This window comes from Mirounga angustirostris, unplaced genomic scaffold, assembly GCF_029215605.1.
Source record: "Mirounga angustirostris isolate CCGP_5_RB_7025 unplaced genomic scaffold, mMirAng1.0.hap1 SCAF_5, whole genome shotgun sequence".
In the NCBI taxonomy this organism is placed as follows: Eukaryota; Metazoa; Chordata; class Mammalia; order Carnivora; family Phocidae; genus Mirounga; species Mirounga angustirostris.
The window spans coordinates 10,035,145-10,060,963 of NW_026991713.1; the positions used below are offsets into that span (position 1 = coordinate 10,035,145).

At 54.3% G+C, this 25,819-nt stretch overlaps 1 protein-coding gene across 2 annotated transcripts in view; it reads left to right on the forward strand.

The window, feature by feature from the left end:
• The first annotated feature begins 413 nt into the window (after nucleotides 1-413).
• TMEM184B (transmembrane protein 184B) overlaps nucleotides 414-25,819 on the forward strand; it is a 45,319-nt gene continuing 19,913 nt past the window's right edge. Inside the window, exons 1-3 of one of the 2 annotated variants that reach the window (XM_045872535.3) lie at nucleotides 414-571; nucleotides 22,972-23,220; nucleotides 23,794-23,959. In XM_045872535.3, coding sequence (XP_045728491.2) covers nucleotides 23,029-23,220; nucleotides 23,794-23,959 — 358 coding nt within the window. In that variant the 5' untranslated portion in view covers nucleotides 414-571; nucleotides 22,972-23,028. The remainder of the gene's footprint in view (nucleotides 572-22,971; nucleotides 23,221-23,793; nucleotides 23,960-25,819) is intronic. The other variant, XM_045872536.3, reaches the window with a different exon arrangement.

A 25,819-nucleotide genomic window follows, 5' to 3' on the forward strand; every position in this document is an offset into this window, starting at 1 on the left:
GTGATTGCATACAGCACTTCGGTACACATTAATTTCACAATTCCACACGCATCCTTCACTCGACAAATAGCCATTATACATTGTTCCATCTTCAAAACAGGCCCAATGGAGGAAATTAGGGTTAAGAAAAGTGAAGTGCCAGAGAGCCCGCGAGTGTCGGGGGCAGAGCTTGGAGCCCAGGACTCTGTCCGTGCACCCCCAGAAGCTCTGTGGTGGGTAGGGTTGGGGAGTCGAATTGAGGCGGGGGCGACGACGACTCTTGGCCGGTTTGTTTGCGAGCGGCAGGAGAACCGGGGTCGCCCTCGTCGCCCAGTGGCGGGCTGGGGGTTTCGGGCGCGGCCCCTTTAAGGCCGGGCGGGTGATCTCAGCCGCTCGCTTGCCGCCCCGCCCTCCCCGGAGGCGTGCTCAGTGCGCAGGCGCGCCGCGGCGGCACTCCGCTGGGCCCGGGACCCGCCGGCGGCGGCGAGACACCGGGGCTGCGGCGCCGCCAGCCCGCCAGCCCTGCCCGCAGAGTCCGGCCGCCGCGCGCCGTCCACACACGCCACCGCCGCAGCCGCCATGGGCTCCTGAGGTACCCGGCCCGGCCGGCCTCGAGCCGGAGGCCCTGAGGGGGGCGGCTGCGGGCTCCCGGGGGCGGGGGCTGCTCCGTTTTGGGGAGGCTGGCGCGGGGGGGTGCCCCACGGGTCGCGTTGGTCGCAGGTCCCCGGTGGGGGAAGGCATGGAGGTGGCCGGCCCGGCCGAGGAGGAAGGGGGCGTCCGCTTCCCAGCCCGTCCCGCCCTGCGCCCCCTCCCCGCCCTGCGGGGTCGGGGCCGCCCGTGGGTGTGCCTTGGCCCCCTCCTGGCCAACGTGGCAGGCCCTCGCCTGGAGTGTAATTGGACCTGCCTGTGGGGGTGGCCGGGGGAAAGGGAAGGCGGGTGGACAGGCCCTTTGCAAGTGGGATTGTGTGAGCCCGGTGGGTGTGCTGGCGCCTGGCACCGCCGAGTGGGGGAGGCATCCGTGCCCTGTGCGGGTGGCTGTGATCTGGGAGGATGGTTGGCCTGGCCAGGCCTTTGGGGGATGCATGCATGCACGGTGCAGACGCCTTGCGTACAAGTCAGCTGCTTGCGGGGGCACCAAGGCTAACCTGGGCTCCAAAAGAGACTTGTTCGGAAAGGGACCACAGAGGGCGGCTTAGGGTGTGTGTATCCATCCGGTGGGTTGTACATTTCCTCTGTGGGCACACTGCTTAGGTCTGGTGCTAGTTGACTCCCAGCCATGGCAAGGCAGGGCCGGGGGATGGGCCTGGGTATCTGTTCCCAATCCATATCCTTTCTGGGTCGTGCAAGGCCGGATATCATATACACACATATGCATGGGTGTGCCTGCACGCCCAGGGCACCATGGCGCAAAGCAAGTGTTTGCACGCCTGCTACCTGTGTGTGAGGTGAAGGCCATGTATTATTTATCTGACTGCTGGGTGCTTTATGTAAGGAAAGAAGCAGCAATCTGTGCCCTGGGGGCCTGTGTGCTGCAGAGTCAGCCCGGCAAACAAGCTTACCTGCGCCTGCGGAGGAGTCTCAGAGGTGTGACTTCCTTCACAGGTTATGTCTGCAGCATCCCTTCCCATCCTTGTTCCTTTTCAGCAAGCTTGGTGGGCCCCCTCGGCTCTTCACCTCGGGACATCAGAGGGTCCCAGTGCTGGGACCATGGGGTGGGCGGGCCCTAGCAGCCCAACCTGTGAGCCCATTTTGTCAGGCCTTGGACACACACTTCACGATGCCCCTGGCTTCCGGGAGCTCTCGGGTCGGTGGCGGGAATCAAACTTAGAAAGGAGTCATCGCAACGATGTGAAAAATATAAAACAATAGAGGGAGTGCAGTGTGGGCTCACTGCTGGAAGAGGGGGAACATGGCCAGCAGCAAAGACTCCAACATGGGGTGGGGGGGCGCGGCGGGGGGGGGGGGACAGCTGAGCTGAAGCTTGCAGGATGATGAGCATTTGTCTTTGGTGCTTAACCACACAGGTTTTCCCAGGTAATTTTCTCAGTGGCTGTGTGAGTACAGAGCTGTTGTCATCCCTGTGTGCAATTGAGGAAACTGAGACCCAGGGGGAGTACATGACTCACTTGTCTGTGGCACATGGCAGGCCAGGAAAGAGTCTTCCTCGAGCCAGGACCTCTCTTGCTGCCAGATCTTGCTGCCTTGTAACTGGCTGAACAATCCACATGCCAGGCACCATGCCAGGGGCACCAGTGTCTGAAGATGAATGGGACCTGGTGCCTGGCCTAGGGCCTCCCCGTCGACCGGGGAGGAGGATGTAGATGGGTGTAGACAGTGACCATTCAGACATGAGGGCCCAATAGCCTGTGTGGGCGGAGAAGGCACTGCGAATTCCCACCTCCCCCACCCCTTGCCCCTCGACCATAGGCAAGCTGGGGTACCTTTGTGCAGCCCTTGGGGTTCTGGATGTGTTGTAAGTTGCTCCCACATGGTGGTGGGTTAAGGAGCCCCTTCGAAGCTCTCCAAATGGGTGGGAAGGAGACCTTCAAGGCAGAATGGGTGTGAGTGATCTCCTTGTCCTACTTCGCTCCTGTTGGCCGAGTTCTGTGGAGCTTGGGCTTCTGTCTGGAGGCTGTTTGCTCCCCCTCTGCCTTTGAGGTTTCGCTCCTGGTTTCTGGCGGACCAGCCCACCTCTCTCCCCGAGACGGGCTCAGCTCTATTTCCAGTCCCCGCTGTGCTCATTTCTCCCCGTAAATTCCCTGGAGTGGAAACAGCCTCAGTAAGACAGAGAGTGCAGCCCTTTATTGTTTTGAAACCGAGTAACAGCGAATGCCCTTCTTGCTCCTTGGGGCATTTAGCCTGGGGAATTGGAGTGTGAGTTGTGGAAGGCCAGCAGCTGGGCCCTGGGAGAGCTCTGTGTGGGGCCACCACAGACCTTCACCGGGGGGGGGGGGGCAGTATGCACTTGCTGAAGTCCTACTGTGTGCCAGGCTCCATGCTAGGCCTCAGGGGACCGGGTCCTCAGTGGTGGGTGGTGCCTCCCAAAAGGCTGTGGTTGGCTGTGTAACGACTATGCGCGCAAGACAGTGCTCTACTTGTGGTTGAAACAGAGGCCCTAAAGGAGTGCAGAGGACAATAGGAACAACAGCGTGTTTATTAAGCACTTACTGTGTGCCAGGCACAGTTCCGAGTGCTTTGATGAATGATTGTGTTTCATCCCCCCACCACCTGGTGAGGTGGGAATGGTTACCTTCTGCTTTGTAGAGAGTCAGCCTAGGGGTTCGAGCGGAGGTAGTTGGTGGAGCTGAGCTCTGAACCAGAGAGTCTGACCTCAGAGCCCATGCTCTTCCCCCATTCACCCTGGGGGGTGCTGGAAGTCTTCCTAGAAGCGAAGTGCCCTGCGCCCGCACCTGGAAAGATGAGGAGCCCCTGGACAGGGTATGGAGGCCTGGGATACCTCACCTCCCGGACCTGGCTACAGTGGGCCCGGGCATGAGGATCTTTGAAGGCCTCGCTAAGGAGTTTGAACTTGACCCCGAAGTGGTCAGCAGGGAGCCCCTGAAGGTTTCAAAACGGAATTGAGGTCCTCAGCCATGTGTCACACATCTTGTGCGGGACAGCATTACCATTTCTTCTTCCAGTATTCCTGCAGAGGACTCCGAGAACACCCAGCCCCCCTCTCTCCTTTTTGCAACTCAGGACGCTTTTCCCACGGGCATCCTCTTTAGGCTCTGCTGCCTTTCCCTTTTCTTCTTCCAGCAGCTTCTGGTTTTGACGACCCCGTGTGACCCAGGACGGCCTCTGGAGCCCACCACTGTCGTGGCGTCTGCCCTCAAACTGGCTTCTGGGGCCGGCTGTCAAGTGGCTCCACTGAACAGGAACCCGCGTTCTTCCTGGCTCTCCCGGGTCCTGCGGGATCTCACCAACTTCTCATGCCGTAGATCTGGAATGAGCATGGGCTGCCTCTCCCTGGTGAGAGCCACGGTGGCTCTCAACATGTCCCCACGCTCAGCAGCCCATAAATACAAGCAGAGGGGAGTAGGGACGGAGCAGGAACTGGAGCCTGGGAATCTGGGTTTAACCACGGGTCCCACGTGTGAGTTCACTGGGGAGGTCCCTGCTCTCCCTGCCTGCTTTGCTGGGTGTCCAGGGGCCAGCATTCATGCAGCGGCTCTAGTCGCTGGGCCTCGGGGCTGCAAGACGAGGGGTCATTGCACGACACATCCGCATCGGGTGTGGGAGCTCGGGCTGCAGGCCTGGAGGGGAGGAGTCGGACGATTCTGGAATCGGGTGCTTTGGGCGAGGAGGCTGAGAATTGAGGAGGAGATGAATGGTCACTGGCAGTGGGAGAAAGAAATGCCCCTCTGGGAGAGTGGAAGATGAGGGGCCGAGCAGCCCTGGTGGCCTGGAGAGAGAACTGGGAGATGTCTAAATCCTTGCTTTCTTTTTAGCCCTGTGGCCTTGGGCAAGTTGCTTACCAGGTTCTAATTTCCATTCTTTAAAAATGGGGAGATGATGCAATTTCCTACGTCTGTAAAATGGGAATAATAATAGCGCGGCCACCACGCGGCTGTGACCTCACGCCTGCATGGAGCTCAGCACAGCACTCGGCACACGCTCAGTGAACACTGGTTGTTACGGGAACACTACAGGCTGTTCAGTTTATTTAAGACAGGGGTATTGCTGGGGCACCCGGCTGGCTCCGTTGGTAGAGCATCTGCCTCTTGATCCCAGGGTTGTGCGTTCAAGCCCCACATTTGATGTAGAGCCTACTTAAGAAAAAACATTTCTGAAAAATAAGAAAAGACGTCTTGCGTGTGTGTGTGTCAGACATTCGCGGAGCTGAGTCCCGCTGGGGGCAGAGACCGCAGACACAGGAGCGATGACCGTTGTCGTGGGCACCCTGAGGGAGCATCAGGGCATTCCTGCCTGGGCAGGCACTTTTCTGAGGAGGTGACATTGAAGCTGTTACCGTGCGGAAGGAGAGGAAGCAGGTTCCAGGCAGAGGGAAGAGGAGATGCAAAGCCAAGGTCTGAGTTCTTGTCTATAACATTATTTGGCATCTGGTCTTAACCCAGTGGATTCTCAGTAAAGGTTAATCGAATGTGATCTTCTCAGCCTCAAAGAGGACACAGAAAGGGGAAGAAGTAAAGTGGGAGGGGGCTGTTGAGAGAATTGGATGGGCCCGCAGTTTGGGGTTTTCTCATGTTCCCTCCTCTTCGCCTCCACCTCCTGCTGAGTGGGATGCGGTGCAGGTGCCTGAGTGCAGTGCGGCTAAGCCACCGGGATTCTCTGCAGGGACTCGTCCCTGGACCCCGCTTTGCCTCCGGACCGGGCAGGGGAGGGCGGGGGCCGGGGGGAGCACCACAGCAGAGGGAGTCGAGGTACTGGAATTAGGCTGCACACCCAGGCAGCCTTTGTTCACATTGCTGCTGCTGTCTTGTGCTGGGGCAGAACTTGGAAGGATGATGTGTGGCCTCTGGTTGGTCATTTTCGAGTCTTGGGTTACTGATGGCTCCCTGTCTGGCACGTGCCTTCCACAGAGTAGTGCTGAAATAGTTTTCGATGACACAAATGAACGGCTGGGTGGGTTAATGTCATTGCCACTCGGGGTAAAGCTGGAATTATTCTTGAGAAGTGACAGATATTAAGGCCAGGATTAATCAGAACAGGATTGTCGATTAGAGCCGAGCTTCCACCAGGAGCCGATGGGGCACATGGGACAGCCCGGGGTCTGGGAGGTCTTGGGCCTGTGCTGAGAGGCAGGAAGCCCCGCAGTCACTCCTTTTCCTTCTCCGCTGGGACGGAAGCCAGAGGGGGAAGATCCCACCCAGAAAACCTTTGTGCCTGACCCGCATCACTTCCGGCTGTACTCTGTTTTAAAAAGTCACACACGAGTAATTGAGTATTTAATGGAAAGTTTGCAGGGTTGATCTGAATGTTTCAGCCTTTGAAAAACAATAGGCTTCTCTGCTTTTGAAAATAGGACTTGTTGATTGTAGTGAACTTGGAACACAGAAGGTTGGTGGGTAAGACTAAAATCACCCCCAGTTTCAAAACCAAGAAATAATCACTGTTGATGTGGGCGTATTTTCTTTCTAGGTATCATCCTGCATTATCTCATTGTTTACATAACACCAGGTCATAAGAATTTACCCGTGACATTATTAAGTTGGTCATAGATACGAAAGAGTCACAGAAGTTAAAAACCAGAGCCCCTGGTGCTGTATTTCAAGTGTCTGTGGGAAAGATGACTTTCCTGAGCTTTTTGCTCAATGGCATTATGGCTGTGAGCAGCAAGCAGAGAGCTGCATGAAAGTCGGAGAACCAGTGATGACCTTGGGCAAGTCGCTTGCCACTGGTGGGGCTACTTGTAACCCCTCTGCTCACCTCCTGGGTCCCGCAAGGCGCAGGTGAGGTCCTTGGTTCTAAAGCCTTGAGCTCCCCAAGGGAAGGGCCTGGTTTAGATTCAGAGCAGGTCACGTGAAGATGGGTGGAGAGGGGGTCTGTGTGTGTGTGTGTGTGGCTTCTTTTCCAACCTGAAATTTGTTTGGTGATCCTCCTGAAAACTCAGGTCTCCTCGCTGGGGACCTGTGATCTGTGAACTCTTGTGCCTGCAACCATGGGCAGTCCCAGGGTAGCTGTCCCTGCCACTCCCACCTCAACAGAGTGGGTGGGGCGAGACCTCTAGAAGTTGCTGCATCTCACCCTGCAGGGATTTTCACATCAGACAGCCTGCCCACTCTCGAGGGCATTGTGGAGTTGCCTACCTTTATTTTTCTCTTGCTGCAACGGTGCACATCCTGCCCCCAGGGAGGCCCTGTCTTGCTGGCAGGTGGCCGAGAACCTCCCCTCTGCTGGGCAGTGCTGCTCCCCAAAGCCCTCGGGGTCACCATTTACGAAAGGCTCTGAGGGAAGAAGAGCTCACCCCAGGGCTGCCACTCCGGTGGCCACTGGCAGAGCATCCTGGTCTTTGCCTGTAGTGCTTGTGTTTTTTATTCCATCTAGAACACACGGAATCTGGGATTCCATTAATGATCATTTTGGGTGCCTACAAGGCACAACGATGGGTACTGGTGAAGGGATGTGTGTGAGGATATTAATATCACCTAAGATTCACACATTAATTAATACCAGTATTACTAATCCTCGCCAGAATTTGTGTAGGGCTTTGCAGTTTGCAAATTACATTTCACGTAAACTGTTTCATTTAATCTTCCCAGTGCCCTGGAGCCTTGGGATTATCCTGCCTATTTTGTTGCGGGATAGACTGAGGCTCAGAATGGTGAATTGGCCTGAGATCCTATGGAAGGAAGCTCGAAGGTTTGAATCCTGTGCCTTTGCTTCTCTGGGAGCCCCTCCCCACCCCCCAAGTACAGCTATGCCCTCGGAGCCTGCAGTCCCACCTCCAGACGCCCAGCAGGTGGAATTGCTGCCTAGACTTGGGAGGTGTGTGTATAGAGGATCAGGTTGAAGCTGCCAGGGTGGGGTGGGGGCTAAGGGGCCAAGGCTCCCTCCAGGGAAAGGTGGGTTAAGCTGGGGGCTCTGATGGTCAGTGGAGGTTGGCAGGTGGAGCAGTGTGGGAAGGCTTTCCAAGCAGTGGGCCTACCTTGAGCACACACACAGGCAGACACACAGGTAGGTGAGGCCTAGTGAGCTCTCCCAGGGTGTCTGGGTTCCCTGCCTCACCTCCAGGAAGAGGAGGTACATCTCTCCATGAGTTTGTCTATGGATTTTTTTTTTTTAAAGGTTTTATTTATTTATTTGACAGAGAGAGACACAGTGAGAGAGGGAACACAAGCAGGGGGAGTGGGAGAGGGAGAAGCAGGCTTCCCACGGAGCAGGGAGCCCGATGTGGGGCTCGATCCCAGGACGCTGGAATCATGACCTGAGCCGAAGGCAGACGCTTAACGACTGAGCCACCCAGGCGCCCCTTGTCTGTGGATTTTAAACAAATAGTACATGTGAGGATCTAGATCTACCAAAACAAAGAAAAGTTGATGCTCTGTGCTTTTTTTTTTTTAAGGATTTTATTTATTTATTTTAGAGAGAGCGCGAGAGCCCAAGCGGGCAGAGGGAGAGGGAGAAGCAGACTCCGTACTGGGCAGGGAGCCCGACTTGGGGCTCGATCCCAGGACCCTGCTATCAAGACCTGAGCCGAAGGCAGATGCTTAACCGACTGAGCCACCCAGGCACCCCACACTGTGCTTTTGTTAGAAAAATTTTAATAGCAATAACCTCCGTGCATTTAAGTGTGATTTGATTTGTAGGATTTCCTGGCCCTCCAGTCCGTTGGAGTGAAGCATGGGCTGGAAACAGGAAGGTTGGTGAAGGTTCTTCCTCTCGAAAGCTGTCTTTGGTGTGCCAGGAGGCATCTCCTACTCTGTTGGGGGCAGAAGACCATTTCATTCCCAGTTCTTCGTCGTTGAGCTGGATTTGTGGAGGTGGGAGGAAGCCCTGCCCTGCCCGCTGTGTTTACCCAGCTGTCCTTGCAGGGAGGACACTGGGCATCCAGAGGCCACTGTCCTCCGCCGGCTGCCCACTTGAGTGAGATGTAGGTGGCCGCTGCGGTCCGGCTCCCATGTTATGTAACAGGTCCATGGTAGACGAGGCAGTGAAGGTCGTAGAGTGTGAGCGTGTCATGTGTGGGTGTGGTGTCCCAGCAGCTGGTGCAGGGAAGACAGCAAGAGGTGCTTCTCACTCATTTGGGATGGCCAGGCCGGAAACACTTGATCCTCTGGGGCTCTCCACTCCCACCCCCTCCCACCAGGCCTGCCTCTGGTGCGTACTCTGTGGCCTGCTCCTCCCCTGGCCCCTGGCACCTATGCCCAGGGAGACCAATTATGGCTGAGTGTCGTGGTGACTCCGGTCACAGTCCATCCTTCCATCTATCCTGGGACCAGGGCATCAGGGCCTGTCTGCTCTGGGAAGGGCTGAGGGACTGAGCAGGTCTGGCCTCTCAAAGATGAGGAAGTGCAAGTGGACCTGGGCACTGGGTGAGTAGGGGCTGATGCAGGTCCAGAACCGTCTCCTGACCCCATGCTCTGTCTGCTGAACAGGGCTTTGCTCTCCTGTTTTTTCATCTGGGCACTCTTAAAAAACTACACATTGTCAGTATTTTTCCTAATAATTAGGCTTATTTCTTGGACGAGGGTTTTTTTTTTTTTAAGATTTTATTTGAGAGAGAGTGAGAGAGAGAACACAAGCAAGGGGGAGGGGCAGAGAGAGAGGGAAAGCAGACTCCCCACTGAGCAGGGAACCCGACGCGGGGCTCAATCCCAGGACCCTGGGATCGTGACCTGAGCCGAAGGCAGACGCTTAACCAACTGAGCCACCCAGGCGCCCAAGATTTTATTTTTTAAATAAAATACACCCAACATGGGGCTCGAACACCCAACCATGAGATCAAGAGTCGCACGCTCTTCTGACTGAGCCAGTCAGGTGCCCCTGGGCTCCTTGAGCCACACTCGACTAGTTGCTTTTTCTTCTGTGTGCCTTCTTGACTTCCCACCTCCCTGCCTGTACTCACGCAGGCCCCGCTCCCTGCTGGCCTTTCCCTGCGGAGCAGGCTCCTCTCCACGCATGGAATCCTGTCTGCCTTGCAAGGCCCAGCTCAGTTTCTACCCCTGCAGGGCCCTCTGACCCCTGTGGCTTCTTTATCTGCCCCTCTCCACTGGCACGGAGCCTTTTGACAGTGTGTCCTAGGTATCTGATTCCCTGGCTGCGAGCTCCTTGAGGGCCAAGTCTGGGTAAGATTGGAGGCTGTTGGGGGCAGGCCTGGGTCACATCTGCAAACCCCAGTGAAGCGCTGGGTGGGCCCAGCCTCGGGGCCGGAATCACACCAGCCTCAGGCCTGAGTGCGCGGTGAGTTCTTTCCCTGCATCCTCACGAGAACCCATGAGGTGTGGCTGCTGGTGATTCCCCCTTTCAGAAGAGGAAATGGGGCCAACATCTTGTCTCAGTCACACAGCAAGAGGCTGGATTTGGACACTGGTCCGGCTACCTCCAAACCCTGCATTTAATCAGTTTTTTTCTGTCTCCTCCCCCCAAATCACGAGTGATACTGATACCCTGGGCTGACCCTCACTACCTGTCCCACTTGCCATGGGCAGCCTTGTAGTGTTTGAGTGTATTTTCTTCCCCACCAGACTGTAAGCTCTTAAGGGATCAGCGTCTTGTCTGAGAATACCCTTTGGACTTAGCATACAGAGGGGGCTCAAAGGTAAATATACTTTTAAAGTATACTTACTTTAGTTAGAGTATACTAGTACTACTAAAGTACGCTAGTCTTAGACCTACAGCCCAGGGGGGTTTTACATCCGTAAATACCCATATAAATCATGTCCAGATCAAGCTGCAGAACACGCCCAGGGCCCAGAAGGCTCCCTGCGGCCTCCTCCCAAGGTAACCATTACTCGCACCTCATCACTACTGACTAGTTTTGCCTGGTTTTGACCTTTACAGAAATGGAGTCCTATAGAACAAACGGTGAGATTTGTCCAGACTGTGACTAGCAGTACTGTGTTCTTTTTCCCTGCTGTGTAGGGGTCCACTGTTTGAACGTATCCCCATTTATGTATCCACACCAAAAAATAATTCTGCCATGTACACAGGGCTGCCGTGCAGGTTCTCGTTCTTGTCTGTGGGACTCACTGGGTGTAGGTAAGCCTAGGGAGGAATGCCGGCTCGCCGCACTCAGTATGTCTTTGTGTGAGTGAAATTCAGGTTGGGATTTTCTCACGCAGGCACCCCGGGCAGGAGCCACGTTCCTTGCTCAAGGGGCCGCAGGGGTTGGGGCAGGTTCAGGGGTCTCGCCTAGGCAGCCTGCTCCCACGGGGCAGTAGGACAGTTAAGGTTCAGGGTTCTGCATCTGAAGGGCACCCATTTGTGCAGTGCTGAATGGGGTTTAGGTGGCGGGAAAGGGGGACACAGAAACCGACGAAAGAGGCAGGGCGGTTGGCCCATCTGTTCGCAGTTTGGGAGAAAACTAGGGTGATCAAGATTTGGCCTGGTATGTATTAAAAAACAAAACAAAACTTAATTACAAGGCTGAATTAAGTCAGCCCTTGTCGAAGAATTTTGGATGACTTTGGTGTTCCCTTATATTTCCGCCCCAACCCCCCCAAGCGAAGGAGGGCTACACGATTGGAGGATTTTTTCTTTCGTGGTTGGGAGGTTCATGGGAACTTGGCCCCGGGAGAAGGGGGAGAGATGAGGAGCCGTTGGAGTGGCCAGGCTTGTGGGTGTTGACTGAGGAAGTGGGGCTGACAGGGGACGCTGCCCCTCATGAGGGCGCGTGATCCTCTTCCCAAAGTCTGCCTGGACAGAATCGCCCGGCCTCCAGCGCTCTGGTCCCTAATCCCCTCTGGAGAAGGGCCAGGCTGTGGGCTGCTGACCTGCTCGGATGTGGGTCAGCTTCCCCGAGAAGGCAGGCGCCACCGCCCACCCCACCCCCCCCCTCCCCGGGGAGTTCACAGAGCCTAACAGCCCCTGGAGATGCAGGAGGGCTGTTGTCATGGGTGCTGGGGTGGGGCCAGAGTGGCCCGTTCAGATGAGCAATTCCCAAGTCAGATTCTACCTGGTGAGCTATGTTAAGATGGAAAGTTTTACATATATATTTTTCTTTTTTTCTTTAAGATTTTATTTATCTATTTGAGAGAGAGAGAGAGAGTGAGCACGTGTGAGCGTGAGCAGGGTGAGGGGCAGAGGGAGAAGCAGACTCCCCGCTGAGCAGGGATCCCCACGCGGGGCTTGATCCCAGGACCCCAGGGGTCATGACCTGAGCCGAAGGTAGACGCTTAATCGACGGAGCCACCCAGGCGCCCCTTCCATATATATTTTTTTAAAAATTAAATCTATTCAACCCAAATCCCTCCCAGTCTGCGTTAATATTCTGGAGACGTGCGTGTGAACAGGTTGCCAGCATCGCTCGGCCTGTGGGTGTGTGGCAACCGCCTGAGTGAGCGCTTCATGGCCGCAGCTCAAAAGGGCTTGGATCTGAAACTGATGAATGAAAATATGACCTCAGAAGGTTTAAAAAAGAGCAAACAAGCAGAGACAGGACAGACCTAGGGCTCAGAGACTGCCGGGCCTGTGAACCGCCAGCCTGACCGACGGATGGAGTGGCTCTAAGGCAGGAGAGGAATTGGGATAGATCAGCTCACACAGGGCCGTGCCTGGCGCATCACCCCGTTTGCTCCTCGCAGCTCTGTCCCAGGCTCGAGTGACTGCAACCCCATTGCACAGCTGGGGAAGCTGAAGCAAGGAGCGCTTATGTAACTTGGCCGCGGACGCAGAGCTAGTCAGTGGCGGGGCCCACGGCTGGAGCCATTTACAGGGGGCTGTGGGCAAACCGCAGTAGCCCCCCAAGCCTCCGTTTCCCCATCTGGAAACTGCATGCATTGCTTTCCTATGGCTTCTGCAACAAACTGCCGGAAACGTAGTGACTTAGTGACACAAATTTATCATCCTATAGTTTTGGGGTCACAAGTCCAAAATGTATTTTGCTGAGCCAAAATCGGGGTGTTGGCAGGGCTGTGCTCCTTCGGGAGAATCTGTTTCCTTGTTTTTTCAAGCTTCTAGAGGCCACTTGCATTCTTTGGCTTAGGGCCCCTTCCTCCATCCTCAGAGCCAGCAGCCTGGCACCTTCCAGTCTCTCCTCGCTGTTCCCGTTGTCACACTGCCCCCTTCACACCCTCATCCCCCTGCCTCCCTCTCATGAGGGCCCTTGTGATTATATCCGGCCTACCCAGATAATCTGGGACCCTCTCGGTGGCCTTAATGTAGTCACATCTGCAAAGCCCCTTTTGCCATGTCAGGCAAAATATTCCCGGGTTCGGCGGTTTGGATGTGACATGTTTGGGGGGGTACATTATTCAGTCTTTGACACAGGAAATCGGGGGGCGGTTAACAGCAAGGTATCCCCCCAACATGAAGTGAAAAGGACTCTGAGATGGTGAGGTGTTCTCTGAAACCTCTTATCTTCCAAGGCAGGTGACTGAGCTTGCACATAGCTTTGTAGCTCTTCTGGAAGAGATGGGTATTTTCAGGAGGGAGTTAGCCAGAAGCTGTCTTGTTTAGGGAGGGATGGGGGTAGGTGCTGTCTTAGGGGAAGTGAGCATTCGGGGCAACTCTGGGTGCTTTTCTAGGGCTTGGCTTAGTTCATTCGGCCTTGCCAGGGCTGCCTGGATTTTACTCAAGAGCCTCCCCCACCCCCACTTCTCTATACTCTGGTTCTATGCCCTCAAGCACCCTTCTGGCAACTGGTTCACCTTGCCTGGACCCCTGATTGGGGATGAAGAGGACATTTATAAACTGTCACTCCTTCCTTTTCTCCCCTGAACCTGGCTTTCTGACCCACAAGGTGAGTTCCATCCAGCCCTGTACCTTGGTGACCCAGCGGGGCTCTGCTTTCCATGGCTCCCTGTGGCCTCCCAGGGTACTGTACCCCAGCCTGGATGCTCCAGCTGCAACAAGACCCACCACACAGGGCTGTCAGGAGGGCCTTGTCAATCTAGAGAGCTACAGGTGGTCTGTCAATCAGGCTGCCCCGCCCCCCATCTTTAACAGGGACCAGATGCAGAAATTCTTCTCTGGGCACATTCTTGGCCGAGTGCCTGTCCACATACTGTCTCCATGCCTCTGTTCATGTTTTTCCCTCTGTCCCCTAAGCAATCAGTCAGTAAATACTTTTTCCACATGGCACCTGATCCCTGCCCTCATGGAGTCCAACTCACAGTGCGTTAAGGGAACAGATCTAATCACAGGGTGGTAAATGCTCTGGAAGACCAGGGAAGGCGTGCCTTGAGCAAACTGTGATAGGTCATAGAAGGCGATAACTGCTGAGGCTGATGGGGACAAAGATCTGTGGGTGGGAGCAAGAGAACGTTCCACTCCCCAGGGTTGGCAAGGTGGTGATGGAGGGCATCACAGACGTTCAGAGTTGGAAGGAACAGCAAAGGGCAGACACTCATTCAGTTGTTCCCTTATCCAGTCAAAGCACATTGAAGGTGAACTGTGTCCAGGCCCTGAGACCACTGCCAGGGCATAAGGCATGACCTCTGACCTCCCAAGAGGTTGCAGGCTAGTTGGGGAGAAGGTAGGTAAGCGTAAACTACCCAACGGAGGTTGCTCAGTCAGTGTTCCTGCCCCAGGGGACTTCCAGCCTCAGTTGATTGGGAGCTTCCTTATTCTCAAAGCAACAGAATGTTGCTAGATCGTTCCAGTTGTAAAAACATCTCCATCTTGGCAGACTCATCTTCCGGTTGCTGCCACCAGGTGGACTGGGTTGTATCCTGTTGGAGCTCATTGAACAAGTCCCTTTGCCCTCCTTGGCGTGGCCTCTCCACTTTGGAAGACGGGTGTGAGGCAGTGTGATGCAGCCTCCATCCTCTGCCCTCACCCAGCCTATCCCTCACTCCAGCCAAAGATCCAAGTCCTTCAGCCAAGCTCTGGCAATTGTCCATGGTGGGGAGGGGCTAAGTGATGGAAAGCCTGTGGTCTGCAGCTGGTGGCTTAATGCCAGACAGTGAGCGCATTGGTGGATTCTTCTCTTCCACATCCCTACTATGTGTCTGACACTGTGTCAGATGACTCAGGTGTGGGGAGACAAGAACAGCGTCCCAGCTGACCTTTTAGTGCTGTGGAGTGAGCTCAGGGTGGCTGAGTGGGAGTGGACTGGCCCCCGGGTGAGGCCATGATGCTGAGGATGACTTGGGAGTGAAGAGTTGGCTCTCCCCACAAGGACCAGGGCAGAGGGGATGGCGACTTGGCACAGAGACAGGGGCCACCAGTTTGCAGGGACCCTTGGGGAGGAGGCGGTGGGGGGCTGGGTGGGGGCGAGGCTGGCACCCAGCTGCCCAGGGCCCTGGCTTCTCCACAGAGGGGTCAGAACTGTACTCCACCCACCGTCAGATCCTGACACATCCTCAAAGGATCTCAGCTCAGGAGGAGGGACATGGTCACATCTGAAAATAAGGTAAGAAGTAGACCATGCTGGATTCCTGCTTCTTTGAGCATCAGCCTCCCTGCAGTGCTGGAGGGCGGCCCAGGCCCCCACCTTTCTGGAATCCAGAACGCTCGAAATCCCAAAGGTTCTTTCAAGCCTGCAGCAAACTAGTTTCGTAGCAAAAATCTGACCTGAATTGATGTGAGACTAATTATGTTCTTTAAAAATATCTCATGTTTCTCTATGGAAATACTATGTATTTGATTTTTGGGTGCTGCCCACATTCCTCTGGGGGAGTCACTGTGCACACCATATACAGCACTGTAATCCTTTGTAAATCGGGAAAACTCTGAGTTCCTAAACTCACTGGGCCCAAGATGGGCACGGTGCGCCTGCGAAACAAGTTCAGAGACACCCAGGCACCTGCCCAGTCACAGCCAGGTGGGAGCCCTGGGATTCCAGCAGTTTCCCTGACTCAGGGCCTGGGACAAAGTATGGACTGTGGCCTGGCTTCTTCACAGCCTTCAGGTTGGCGTGCAAGTGAGGACCCAGGTGTGGAGCCGCCTGGCCGGCAGGTGGGCCACTGGGAGGGAGGCGGAACCAGGCCTTGACTGTGCTTTGTGTCTGCCTCAGCCTCGGATGGAGGGAGCGGGCCCGACACCGGGGGAGGCACAAGGACAGAGGTGCAGAGGCCTCAGAGGGAAGAGGGAGCCCTGTCAGTGACTGGCTGCATCCCTAGCAGTAAAAAAACTTTTTGGGTGTGTACCCCCAATACCTGCATGTTGCTATATACAAGTATTACCTTACTGTTCGACCATGTAGATCATAAAACCTAAACCAAAAATAGGAATCAAAGGATGAGCTAAAGATGTAATACTTAATTTTTTTTTTTAATTTTATTTTGGTGGTGGTACAAAAGCCTTCTGCTTTCATATGCTTGATTATTTTTGGAAAGTTTGCTTTCATGCTCTCTGAGCGAGCAGTTGGATGGTCTGGCTCTATGTTCAGTCTGCGTAGCTATCTGGTTTTAATGGCTGCCCTCTCTGAGAAAGATCCCTGCCTGAGACACGTAGCTGCACACGGAGGAAACGCATCACTGGCTTTCTTACTAAATTGGGTTACTCATTTTTCCATCCTGTCCACTGCGTATGTGGAGGATTTGTTGAAATTTGGCTAGTACATTTCCATCCTTCCTGATGCCAATCAGATGTTTTTGTCAACTAAATGGAAGGTATTTTATTTTAAAGTTCTTAACACATGAGTCCAAAACCCACTCAAATGCTTTGGAAATTTTTGAGCAGATTAGCAAATTCTGTTATGTAGGTTTTTAGGAGTTCAGACAGGAGAGATTTTGTTAAGTTACAGACTTATATTGTTTTTGGTAACAAAATCCTGTGACAGTAGAAACATTTCCCACATTTCCGAATATACTTTTCCAGAATGCTTCGCCGGCCTCAGTGTCTTCTAAAAGAGCAGTTCTTTTCTCATTTGTTGTGATAACACGCCTTTCCCATGAAGGGACATACTAAACACGCTTAAAGGTGTTTCAAAAACTTAACTGGGAAGCCAGTATTCATAGAAAAACATGGACAAATGCGGAAGTTTTTTTTATGAAAGGAAGATGTGTTGAACTAAGTTGTTAGCTTTGACAGGTCTTTCTGATTGCTTTTCTAGAAGATAACCAGTAGATCTCTGAAACAGACGGTTTCCTGAGTCACTGCCCATCTCATTACAAATTTTGTGGAAAATTCTGTTCTACTGTCTAAAGCTTTTTACTAAGGAAAATTTCAAACATACAGAAGTAGAGCAAATAATAGAACGGATTTCTGCCTGTAGTCACTCAGCTTCAACAGCAAGGAATGTCCTATAGTCTTGCTGCCTCGGTCCCTCTCCCCCTTTTAAATCCCAGAAGTCATGTTATTTTTCACCCTTAAATAATCCAGTATGCATCTCTATTTGATAAGGACTTAAAAAAAAAAAAACTTGTTTTGGGGCACCTGTGTAATTCAGTCGGTTAAGCTTCTGACTTTGGCTCAGGTCATGGTCTTCAGGGTCTTGGGCTCGAGCCCTCAGTGAGCTCCTTGCTCAGCAGGGAGTCTGCTTGTCCCTCTTCCTTTACCCTCCCCCACCCCTGCTCATGCTCTCTCTTAAATAAATAAAATCTTAAAAAAAAACCACTTGTTTTATTTTGAAATAATTATAGGTTCACAGGAAGTTGCAAAAATAGTACTCCAAGTCCCATGTGCCCTGTTCTTAATGGTGACATCTCGAATTGCTATAGGACCATGATCAAAACCAGAAGTGGACATTAGTACAGTACTATTAACTAGACTACAGACCTTATTCAGTTTTCACTGTCCTTGCGGGGGGAGGGGGCTCTGTACAGTTTTATCACCTGTAGACTCATGTAGCCACCACCATCAAGATACAAGGGAGCCGGGGCGCCTGGGTGGCACAGTCGGTTGAGGGGCTGCCTTCGGCTCAGGTCATGATCCCAGATTCCTGGGATCGAGCCCCGCGTCGGGCTCCCTGCTCAGTGGAGAGTCTGCTTCTCCGTCTCTCTCTGCCTACTTGTGCTCTCTCTATCTCTCTGTCAAATAAATAAATAAAATCTTTAAAAAAAAAAAAAAGATACAAGGGAGCTCATCACCTGGAGGGAAGTCCCCGTGCTGTTCTCTCTCTGTGCACACCCCTTCCTTGCTGTCCTCTGCCAACCACCAGTCTGTTCTGCATCTTTATAGATTTGCCATTTTGAGAATGTTATATATAAACAGAACCAAACAGTATGTGACCTTTTGCAATTGGCTATTCTCACTCAACGGAATGCCCTTGAGCTCCGTCCAGATTTCTGCCTGTATCAATAGTTTGTTGCTTTTTATTGCTGAGTAGTAGTCCATGATCTGGACGTACTGGAGTTTAACCTTTTGCCTGTTGAAGGACATGTTGATTGTTTCCAGGTTTTGGCAATTAACAAATACAGCTGCGGTGGACATAAGTATATAGGGTTTTGTGTGAGCATATGTTTTCATTTCTGTAGGATAAACGTCTAAGAGTGATTACTGGGTTGTATGGTAAATGCTGTGTTAGTTTTGTAAGAAAGTACCAAACTGTTTTCCAGAGTGGCTTACCATTTTATATTCCTACCAGGAATGAACGCAAGAGCCAGTTTCCCTGCACCTTTGCCAGCTTTTGATATTGTCTCTATTTTGTATTGATATGTATATAGTGATGTCTTGTGGTTTTAGTTTGCATTTCCCTAATTGCTAACAATGTTGAACTGCTGTTTATGTGTTTATTGTCCATGTATCCTTCTTGAGTGGAATGTCCATTCATGTCTTTTGCCCATTTTCTAATTGTATTATCTTTTTTTTTTTTAAGATTTTTTATTTATTTATCTGAGAGAGAGAATGGGAGACAGAGAGCATGAGAGGGGGAGGATCAGAGGGAGAAGCAGACTCCCCGCTGAGCAGGGAGTCCGATGCGGGACTCGATCCCGGGACTCCAGGATCATGACCTGAGCCAAAGGCAGTTGCTTAACCAACTGAGCCACCCAGGCACCCCTAATTGTATTATCTTTTTACGGTTGAGCTTGAGCATTCTTGCTGTACTCTAGATGCTCGCCATTTGTTAGGTATGTGTCTTCTAAAAGTTTATAGTCTTGCATTTTACATTTAAATCTGTGATCCATTTAGAATTAAATTTTGTATATGGTGTGAAGGTGTAGGTTAAGGTTCGTTCTTTTTTGCCTCTGGATGTCCAGTTGTTCCAGTACTGTTTACCGAAAAGATGATTCTTCCTCCATTGATAAGGACGTTTATGTACCCGCCATGCCATGATCACACCTAATGAAACTGACAAGAATTCCTGTGTGTTATCTATCTCAAGGACATCTTTTCATCATTGGTTTGTTAGCATCAGGACCCAACAAAGTCCACATGTTGCGTTTAGTTGTGTCTCTGGAGTCTTTATTCTGTAACAGCCCCTCAAGCACCTTCGTTTATAAGCCACTGATTTGTTGGTGAAACTAGGTCGTTTGTCCTATAGACTGTCCTGTAGTCTAGATTTGGCTGCTGCGTCCTCATGATATCATTTAGTCTGTCCCACTACCCTCTATATTTCCTGGCTACCGGTAGTAGCTCTGGAGGCTTGTTTTGATCCCATTTCACTTTTTGGGCAAGAGTCCTTCTTAGGTGGTGCCATGTGCATCCCATCAGGAGGCTGGAAACTTCTCACAGCCCCATGTTGGTGATCTTGACTGTGCGTTCAGAGTTGGACTTGCCCAGACTGCCTGTTGGCTAGGGGTTTTATCATATCGATATCTATGTCCAGTATTTGTATTAGGAGTTGCAAAATGATCATTCTTATTCTATTATTTTATTATTCTGTCTATTCATTAACAGGACTTCTGTAAAGTAGAACACGCCCTCAGCCATTCTGTAGTTACCCTGAGGTATTATAGATGGGGAAACGGAGGTTCTTAGAGATGAAGTCACTTGTCCAAGCTAGCAGATGGTGGGGTCTGGCAGGAATCCTGTTGGGTGACCTCAAAGCTGAAGCCTGGTCATGCTACTTAAACACCCTGTCCCAAAGTCCCTGCCACTTTGAAGCCTTCCCTGACCTTCCCCCCAGCCTTGGCCAAGGCCGTCGATGCCGCCCAAGGGTGAGAGGGCAGGACCCCAGTGTCCATCCCCCGCCCCCAGCACACAGGCTGTGAACAGTCGGCAGGGTCCAGCATTGTGTGCTGCCCTGGGCCCTGGGAGCAAGGCAAGCCCCTGCGATCGACGGCCTCGGAGATGCTGTCCTCACCTGCTGTTCTTTCATGCCAGGGGCCGCGCGTCCATGAGTCAGAATGTTGCTTCACGTATTTTGGGGGGGTATTATGAAAACCCTCGAATCATTTGGTGTTACCTGGGGGGTGGTAAAGCCAATCTCCACATCATTTTCCTCATCTCTCGGATGCAGTTAATATTACTTAGTTCAAAGTTGCTGTGTGAAAAAAACATGGGATGATGCTTGGGAAAACAGTGTGTAAGCCAGGAGCGCTGCCCGGAGTCAGGTAAAGAGCTAGTAAACCCAGAAGCCTGGCAAGCACTGTCAGGCCGGAGAGCCCTTCCAGCATCGGCTGCCCCTCCCTACAGAGGACCTCCCTCCCCTTTCTGCAACGAGGGTCTTGGGCCTGCCAGGACAGGACTGGCTCTTGGAAGGAGGCTCTGGAGCTGGAGGGGCCGCTCGCGCGGGGCTGACAATGTGTTTATAGGACCTGAGTTCGAGTCCCATCCCTGATTTCGGGGGCAAGTCACCCACCCTCTCTGAATGGCTCTCTTGCCTGTAAGCTAATTGACCTACATGGGGAAAATGCGAGAGAACTCTGCATGCCAGTGTCTCTCTGGGCTTGGGGGGGGGGGGGGGGGGCGTGGCGCTTGAGTGGCAGTGAGCAGAGCCCTAGGAAGAAGCTGGGCCTCTAGCCTTCACCCAGCTTCCACAGCCGAGGAGCCTCCTGGGCGCAGGTCCCCTCCCCGTGGGCAGGGTCAGCTCAGTGGTGCCCCCGGGCCGGGCCTCCCAACGCTGCCTTCAGTGGCCAACAAAACAGCCTTTGACACACCGGCCTGCCTGTGCTTGGAAGCTGGAGATTTAGGAGGATTTGTATTTCCTCTAGGCGCCCCCCCCCCCAATTCCCTGTGTTTATTCATTTAATTTGGGATGATAGACAAAGATGATGGTTTACAACCCGAATCTTCTTTTTTAAAGAAGTATTTCTGGCACTGGTTTCCAATTTTGCAACGATCCTTACAGGAGCTATTCTTAGACTTGTCACTGGTTCTTTCTCAGAGCTCGCCACCAGTCTTTATATAGACACCTTCTCCAGTTTTGAGTTTCTTTATATAGATGCCTTCTCCACTTTGGATTTTAAATCTAGTTTCATCTCTTGGTCAGTGTGTTAGAGATCATTTATTTTCACAGGAAAATAGAAATGCAAAGGGCTTTCCTAGGGTCAAAACTTACAGCTAAGAGCAGATGTGCAGATGGGGACAGGGGATGCTGGAGACATGAGCGGCGGGCCGGGGGCAAAGCCAGGAGCTTGGGGACACAGTAGGCAAAGAGCCTCTTCATCCAGGGTCGGGCTGTAGGCCTGGGTGCACCCCAGAAGCCAGTATGTTCTGGCTGAGAATATCAACTGGGACTTGGAAGGGACCGTGAGAGGTCATCTGGCCTGACCTCGGGCTCAGGCTGAGATGGTCAGGTTTGGAGGCTTGGCTGTTTTTCTGGCAGAGACCCTCCAGGGCCCAGCAGAACTGTGTGGGGGACACACGGCTGGTTGGTGGTGGAGCTCGGACCTGGGCTGCGGCCAGAGCACCCTCCCCGGTGTCCACACTCTCTGCCTCAGTCAGCGGATCCTCTGGTCACCCTGCAGCTTAGTCTCCCAGAGCCTCTGCCGAAGGGTGACCAGAGGCTCCGGGGTGGTGCCGACCAGCCCGTTGATAGCTGGCAGAACTGAAAGGGACACCTGTCAGGGCCGTGGGGCTCGGATGGCCTTGGGCACAGCAGTGACCAGCCTCCCAGGAGTCGCTTTACTACCCTGACGGCAGCTCTTCCATGGGGGCATCTGGGTTAATTTTTAATGTGAAATTGTTCATTTGTTAACCATGGCTCTTGAAGTTGCCATTGGGAAAAGCAGTGGACAGAGAGCCTGCGTGGGGCAACTGGATGGGACCCTAGGACCCTAGAAGGCCAGCCTGTGTCCCACCCGCTCCCATTGTTATTTTCCCACCCAGAATCTCTGTATGCCAGTTTCCTCATCTCTGTGTGCTTCTCTGTAAAATACCTCTGATTTTTAAAATAAGGACTGAAAATCAGTAGGTAACAAAGTAAATATTATAAATGGCTTTGGTGCTGAGCTTGGTGCTGGGGATTGAAAGACAGAAATGCGGTCTTGCCTCAGAGAGCGGACAGCCTCCGGCAGATAAACACACGAGCAAGGGACAGAGCCACCTGTCACATAGAAGCACAGCGGCGTGTGATGTGGATAGAAGTCTCTGCTTGGGGGAAGCGTAGGGGGCAGGATTTTAGGAAGAGGGATACAGAAAACTGAATTAAAAGAGCAGTTTGAAGGTGTGAGCCACAGAGTCTCCAGAACAGCACAGATGGAAGATGAAGAATGGGGGCCGGCCCTCAGGGAAGTTGGGGAGAAACGGGAAAGAAAAGGCACAGCCCTCTGAAGAGAGAAAGCAATAAAGTGGTCTTGCTCAATGGGGAAGTGTGGAGATGCGCAGACCCAGCAGATGTTTGCTGAGCACCTGCTGTGTGACCGGTGCTGTGAGCAGAGCGGAGCCCCCTGGCCCTCAGGGAGCTTATGTTCTGGTGAAGGAGGCAGTTAATAAATATATGAGTAAACATACACTTTGCCAGAGGGAGTCAGGCAGGAAGGAGCGCTGTGGGGAAAAGCCCCAGAGTGGCGGGGTCGGGAGTGCCCGGGGCGGGGGCGGTGTCATCTTGCGGGAGCGGGTGGTCCGGGCAGAGACCTGGGGGAAGTGTAGACGTGAGCTGTGTGGCCGACAGGCCGTGCAGGGGTGCAGAGGCCTGGGGGCAGGAGCAGGCCGGCGAGATGGAGGAGCTGCAGGAGGTCCGCGTGGTCGGAGTGGAGGCTCCTGGTGGGAATCGTGGGAGACGAGAGCCGTGGGGAGCCGCCGGGCAGTCTTGTGGGCCATTGTACGGACAGCAGCTTATACTTCGAACCAGCTGGCAGCGACTGGGGAGCTTTGAGCAGAGGGGGGCCCAGTCTGGTGAACGTCCTAGAAGCCTGTGTGGCTTCCGTGTGGGGACTGGACAATAGGGGCCAAGGCAGAAGCAGAGAGACCGCTCAGGCGCCTGTTTCACAAATCCAGGGGAGACACGGTAGGGGCTGGGACCTTCATAGCGGCTGGGCTGGGACACACGTGGTCAGTGTCCAGTTACAATCTGAAGGTGGATGTAGAGGCCCAGAAGATTATTCGCCACGTTGCCACTCGCCTGGGAAGGAGGCTAACGCTGTGGTTTCTTCTCTTTAGGCCAGCTCATCGCTTACCGCAAGGGTTTGTCTCAGGGACCCCTGGCTGCCAGGCACCATGACGGTGAGGGGGGCCGCACTGGCCCCGGATCCAGCGTCGCCCACGACCATGGCAGCGTCGCCCAGTGTGTCTGTGATCCCTGAGGGCAGCCCCACGGCCATGGAGCAGCCCGTGTTCCTGATGACAACCGCGGCGCAGGCCATTTCCGGGTTCTTTGTCTGGACGGCCCTGCTCATCACCTGCCACCAGGTACCCAGGCCAGTCCCGGGCCCTTGGGTCAGAGAGCCACGGAAAACCCTCTGGAAGGATCCTGAGAGGCTTTCCAGTCCCCACAGAGTATTAGACCAGGCCAGGCTGTGCTGTGGTAATAACCTGCATCTGGGGGCTCCACCTGGTAGAAGGTGGCGAGGAGACCTGCGTATCTATCAAGGGCCTCCTCTGTGCCGCTCGCCCGAGGTTCCCCAACTGGCTGTGCGCTCGGCTCCCCGGGGAGCTTGTCGCAACGCTGGATTCCCGGCCATTCTTGCCTGGGTCCATAGAGTCTTGGGCCCCGTGTCTGTGACGCTGGCCCGGGCCCCCTGAACACACCCGACGAGCTTTCTGCCCCCTCTGGTCTGATGTTCAGAACAGCTTCGTGGTGGGGGTTTCATCGCCGAGGAGGGGCTGAGGCTCAGGGTTGAGGATCGGCCACAGCACGAGGACGCGGCAGAGCTGGACAGCAGAGCGTGTCCGTCCCCTCAGCCACGGAGCGGGAGGGTGGCAGGTGGCAGGCGGGCTGCCCCGGTCGGGTCCCCAGCTGAGCCTGCCCCCGTCTGCCCCCAGATCTACATGCACCTGCGCTGCTACAGCTGCCCCAACGAGCAGCGCTACATCGTCCGCATCCTCTTCATCGTGCCCATCTACGCCTTCGACTCCTGGCTCAGCCTCCTCTTCTTCACCAACGACCAGTACTACGTGTACTTCGGCACTGTGCGGGACTGCTACGAGGGTGAGGACGGCGCGCGGGCTGGGGCGGGGCGCCGGGGGCGCTGGCTGGGTGCACACCCTTCCCGCCGGGGTCTGGGAGCCAGAAGCCCCGCGGCCCGGGCTCCCCCGGGGGGGCTGCCCCTCGCTTCTCTACCCACTTCAGGGTTCCCGTCTGGGCCCCCGCTGAGAGGTGACGGCACGTGTGTAGCACTTGGCCACAGGGCTCCCACGACACCTGTAGGGACACCTGCAAGCAGGGACCCTCCCCCTGTGCCTCATTTCTCAGCCTGGCGTCTCTGATCGGGGTGAGCAGTGAAGAAGCTGTCTGTTTGTAGACAGAAACCCCAGGTACAGATGGGTCAGGGGCTTATCCGGGGCCCATGGCGAGGCAGTGGCAGGGGTGAGGCTCCCTCCCCACGTGCCTTAATCCTGAGGGCTTTGTCCCGGGAGCAGGCTCTGCTGTGCCACCCAAGAAGGCGACTCCCTGCTTTTCGCGGGCTTCGGGTCCCGTGTTCGGTGTGGAGACATCAGCTGCTCTGTGGGGAGGGCCAGGCCCTCGGCTGGGCGCTGGGTGGCAAGGAGAAAAGCCAGCCCCCAGCTGCCTGCCTGGCCAGTCACCACGGGACCGGGCAGCTCTCCCCGGGGCCCAGCCGCAGACACAGGGAGCAGAGACCTAGAGCTTGAGGCTGCTGGGGTGAGCATCCCAGGCAGCCAGGAGAGCTAATGCACAGGGCCCGGGAGGAATTGGGAGGTAGGGGGAGCTGGGCTGGGGGCTGGCCACAGCCAGAGGAGAGGCTGGCGGCTGGAGACGGAATGGCACTGGGAAGGAAGGACATGATGTGCACGGCCTTGCAGGGTACATGGAGAAATTTAGATTTTCTTTTTTTTTTTTTTAAAGATTTTATTTATTTTTTTGACAGAGAGAGACATAGCGAGAGCAGGAACACAAGCAGGGGGAGTGGGAGAGGGAGAAGCAGGCTTCCCGCAGAGCAGGGAGCCCGATGTGGGACTCGATCCCAGGACCCTGGGATCATGACCTGAGCTGAAGGCAGACGCTTAACCAACTGAGCCACCCAGGCGCCCTAGATTTTCTTTTTTACTGTTGGTGCACAAGAATATGACACAACTGGAAATTGCAGGTTAGAACATCTCTCTGTGGAGGGCGGGTGAAGGAGGGAGAGGCCAGAGCCCTTAAGACAGGTCACAGGCCCACAGTGCCTGGGCCTGCACAGGCCAGCAGGGCTGGGAGGAGGGGTCCTTGAATTCGAGATCCCTGCTCTGACATCCCCCTCCTCCTCTCAAGGTCATGCATTTTCCTGTTTCCTCCCCTGTCTGCACTGCTGGCTTCAGGTAGAGTGACCAGATGTCGCGGTTCCCTATGTTGAGGCAGGACAGCCCTGACCACGACCAGTTGTCCTCTTCCCCAACCCTGGGGGGGCTTTGCCTTGGGCCCTGGGCTCTGTGGATATTGGGGTACAGCATGCTCATCCCCACAGAAGCTGGAGCCTCTCTTCCTGTCCCACTTTGAACCCGCGTGTCCCTGAGGCCTCTCAGGGCACGGGAAATGCCTTATGCCTTGGCCAGGAAATGCAGGCGCCCGCCAGAGCGCACTGCCCCCCACATCCCCCTCCAGCCAAGGGCCTCACCCTCACCTGCCCCTCCAGCCACACTGTCCTCTTCTCCAATGGGGCCATCGGGTGTTTCCCCAGTGTCTAGAAGGCTCTTCTTGGCCCGCTCCTTCTCCTTTGTCCTGACTCTGGTGTCTCCTGGGAACGGCTTCTGCTGTTGCTTCTCTCCCGGCACCCTGCACGCGTCCTCACGGCCTGAGCTCGGCGGCACACACAGCACGGTGCCTACTTTGCTGTCGTCTCCCCGAGAGGAC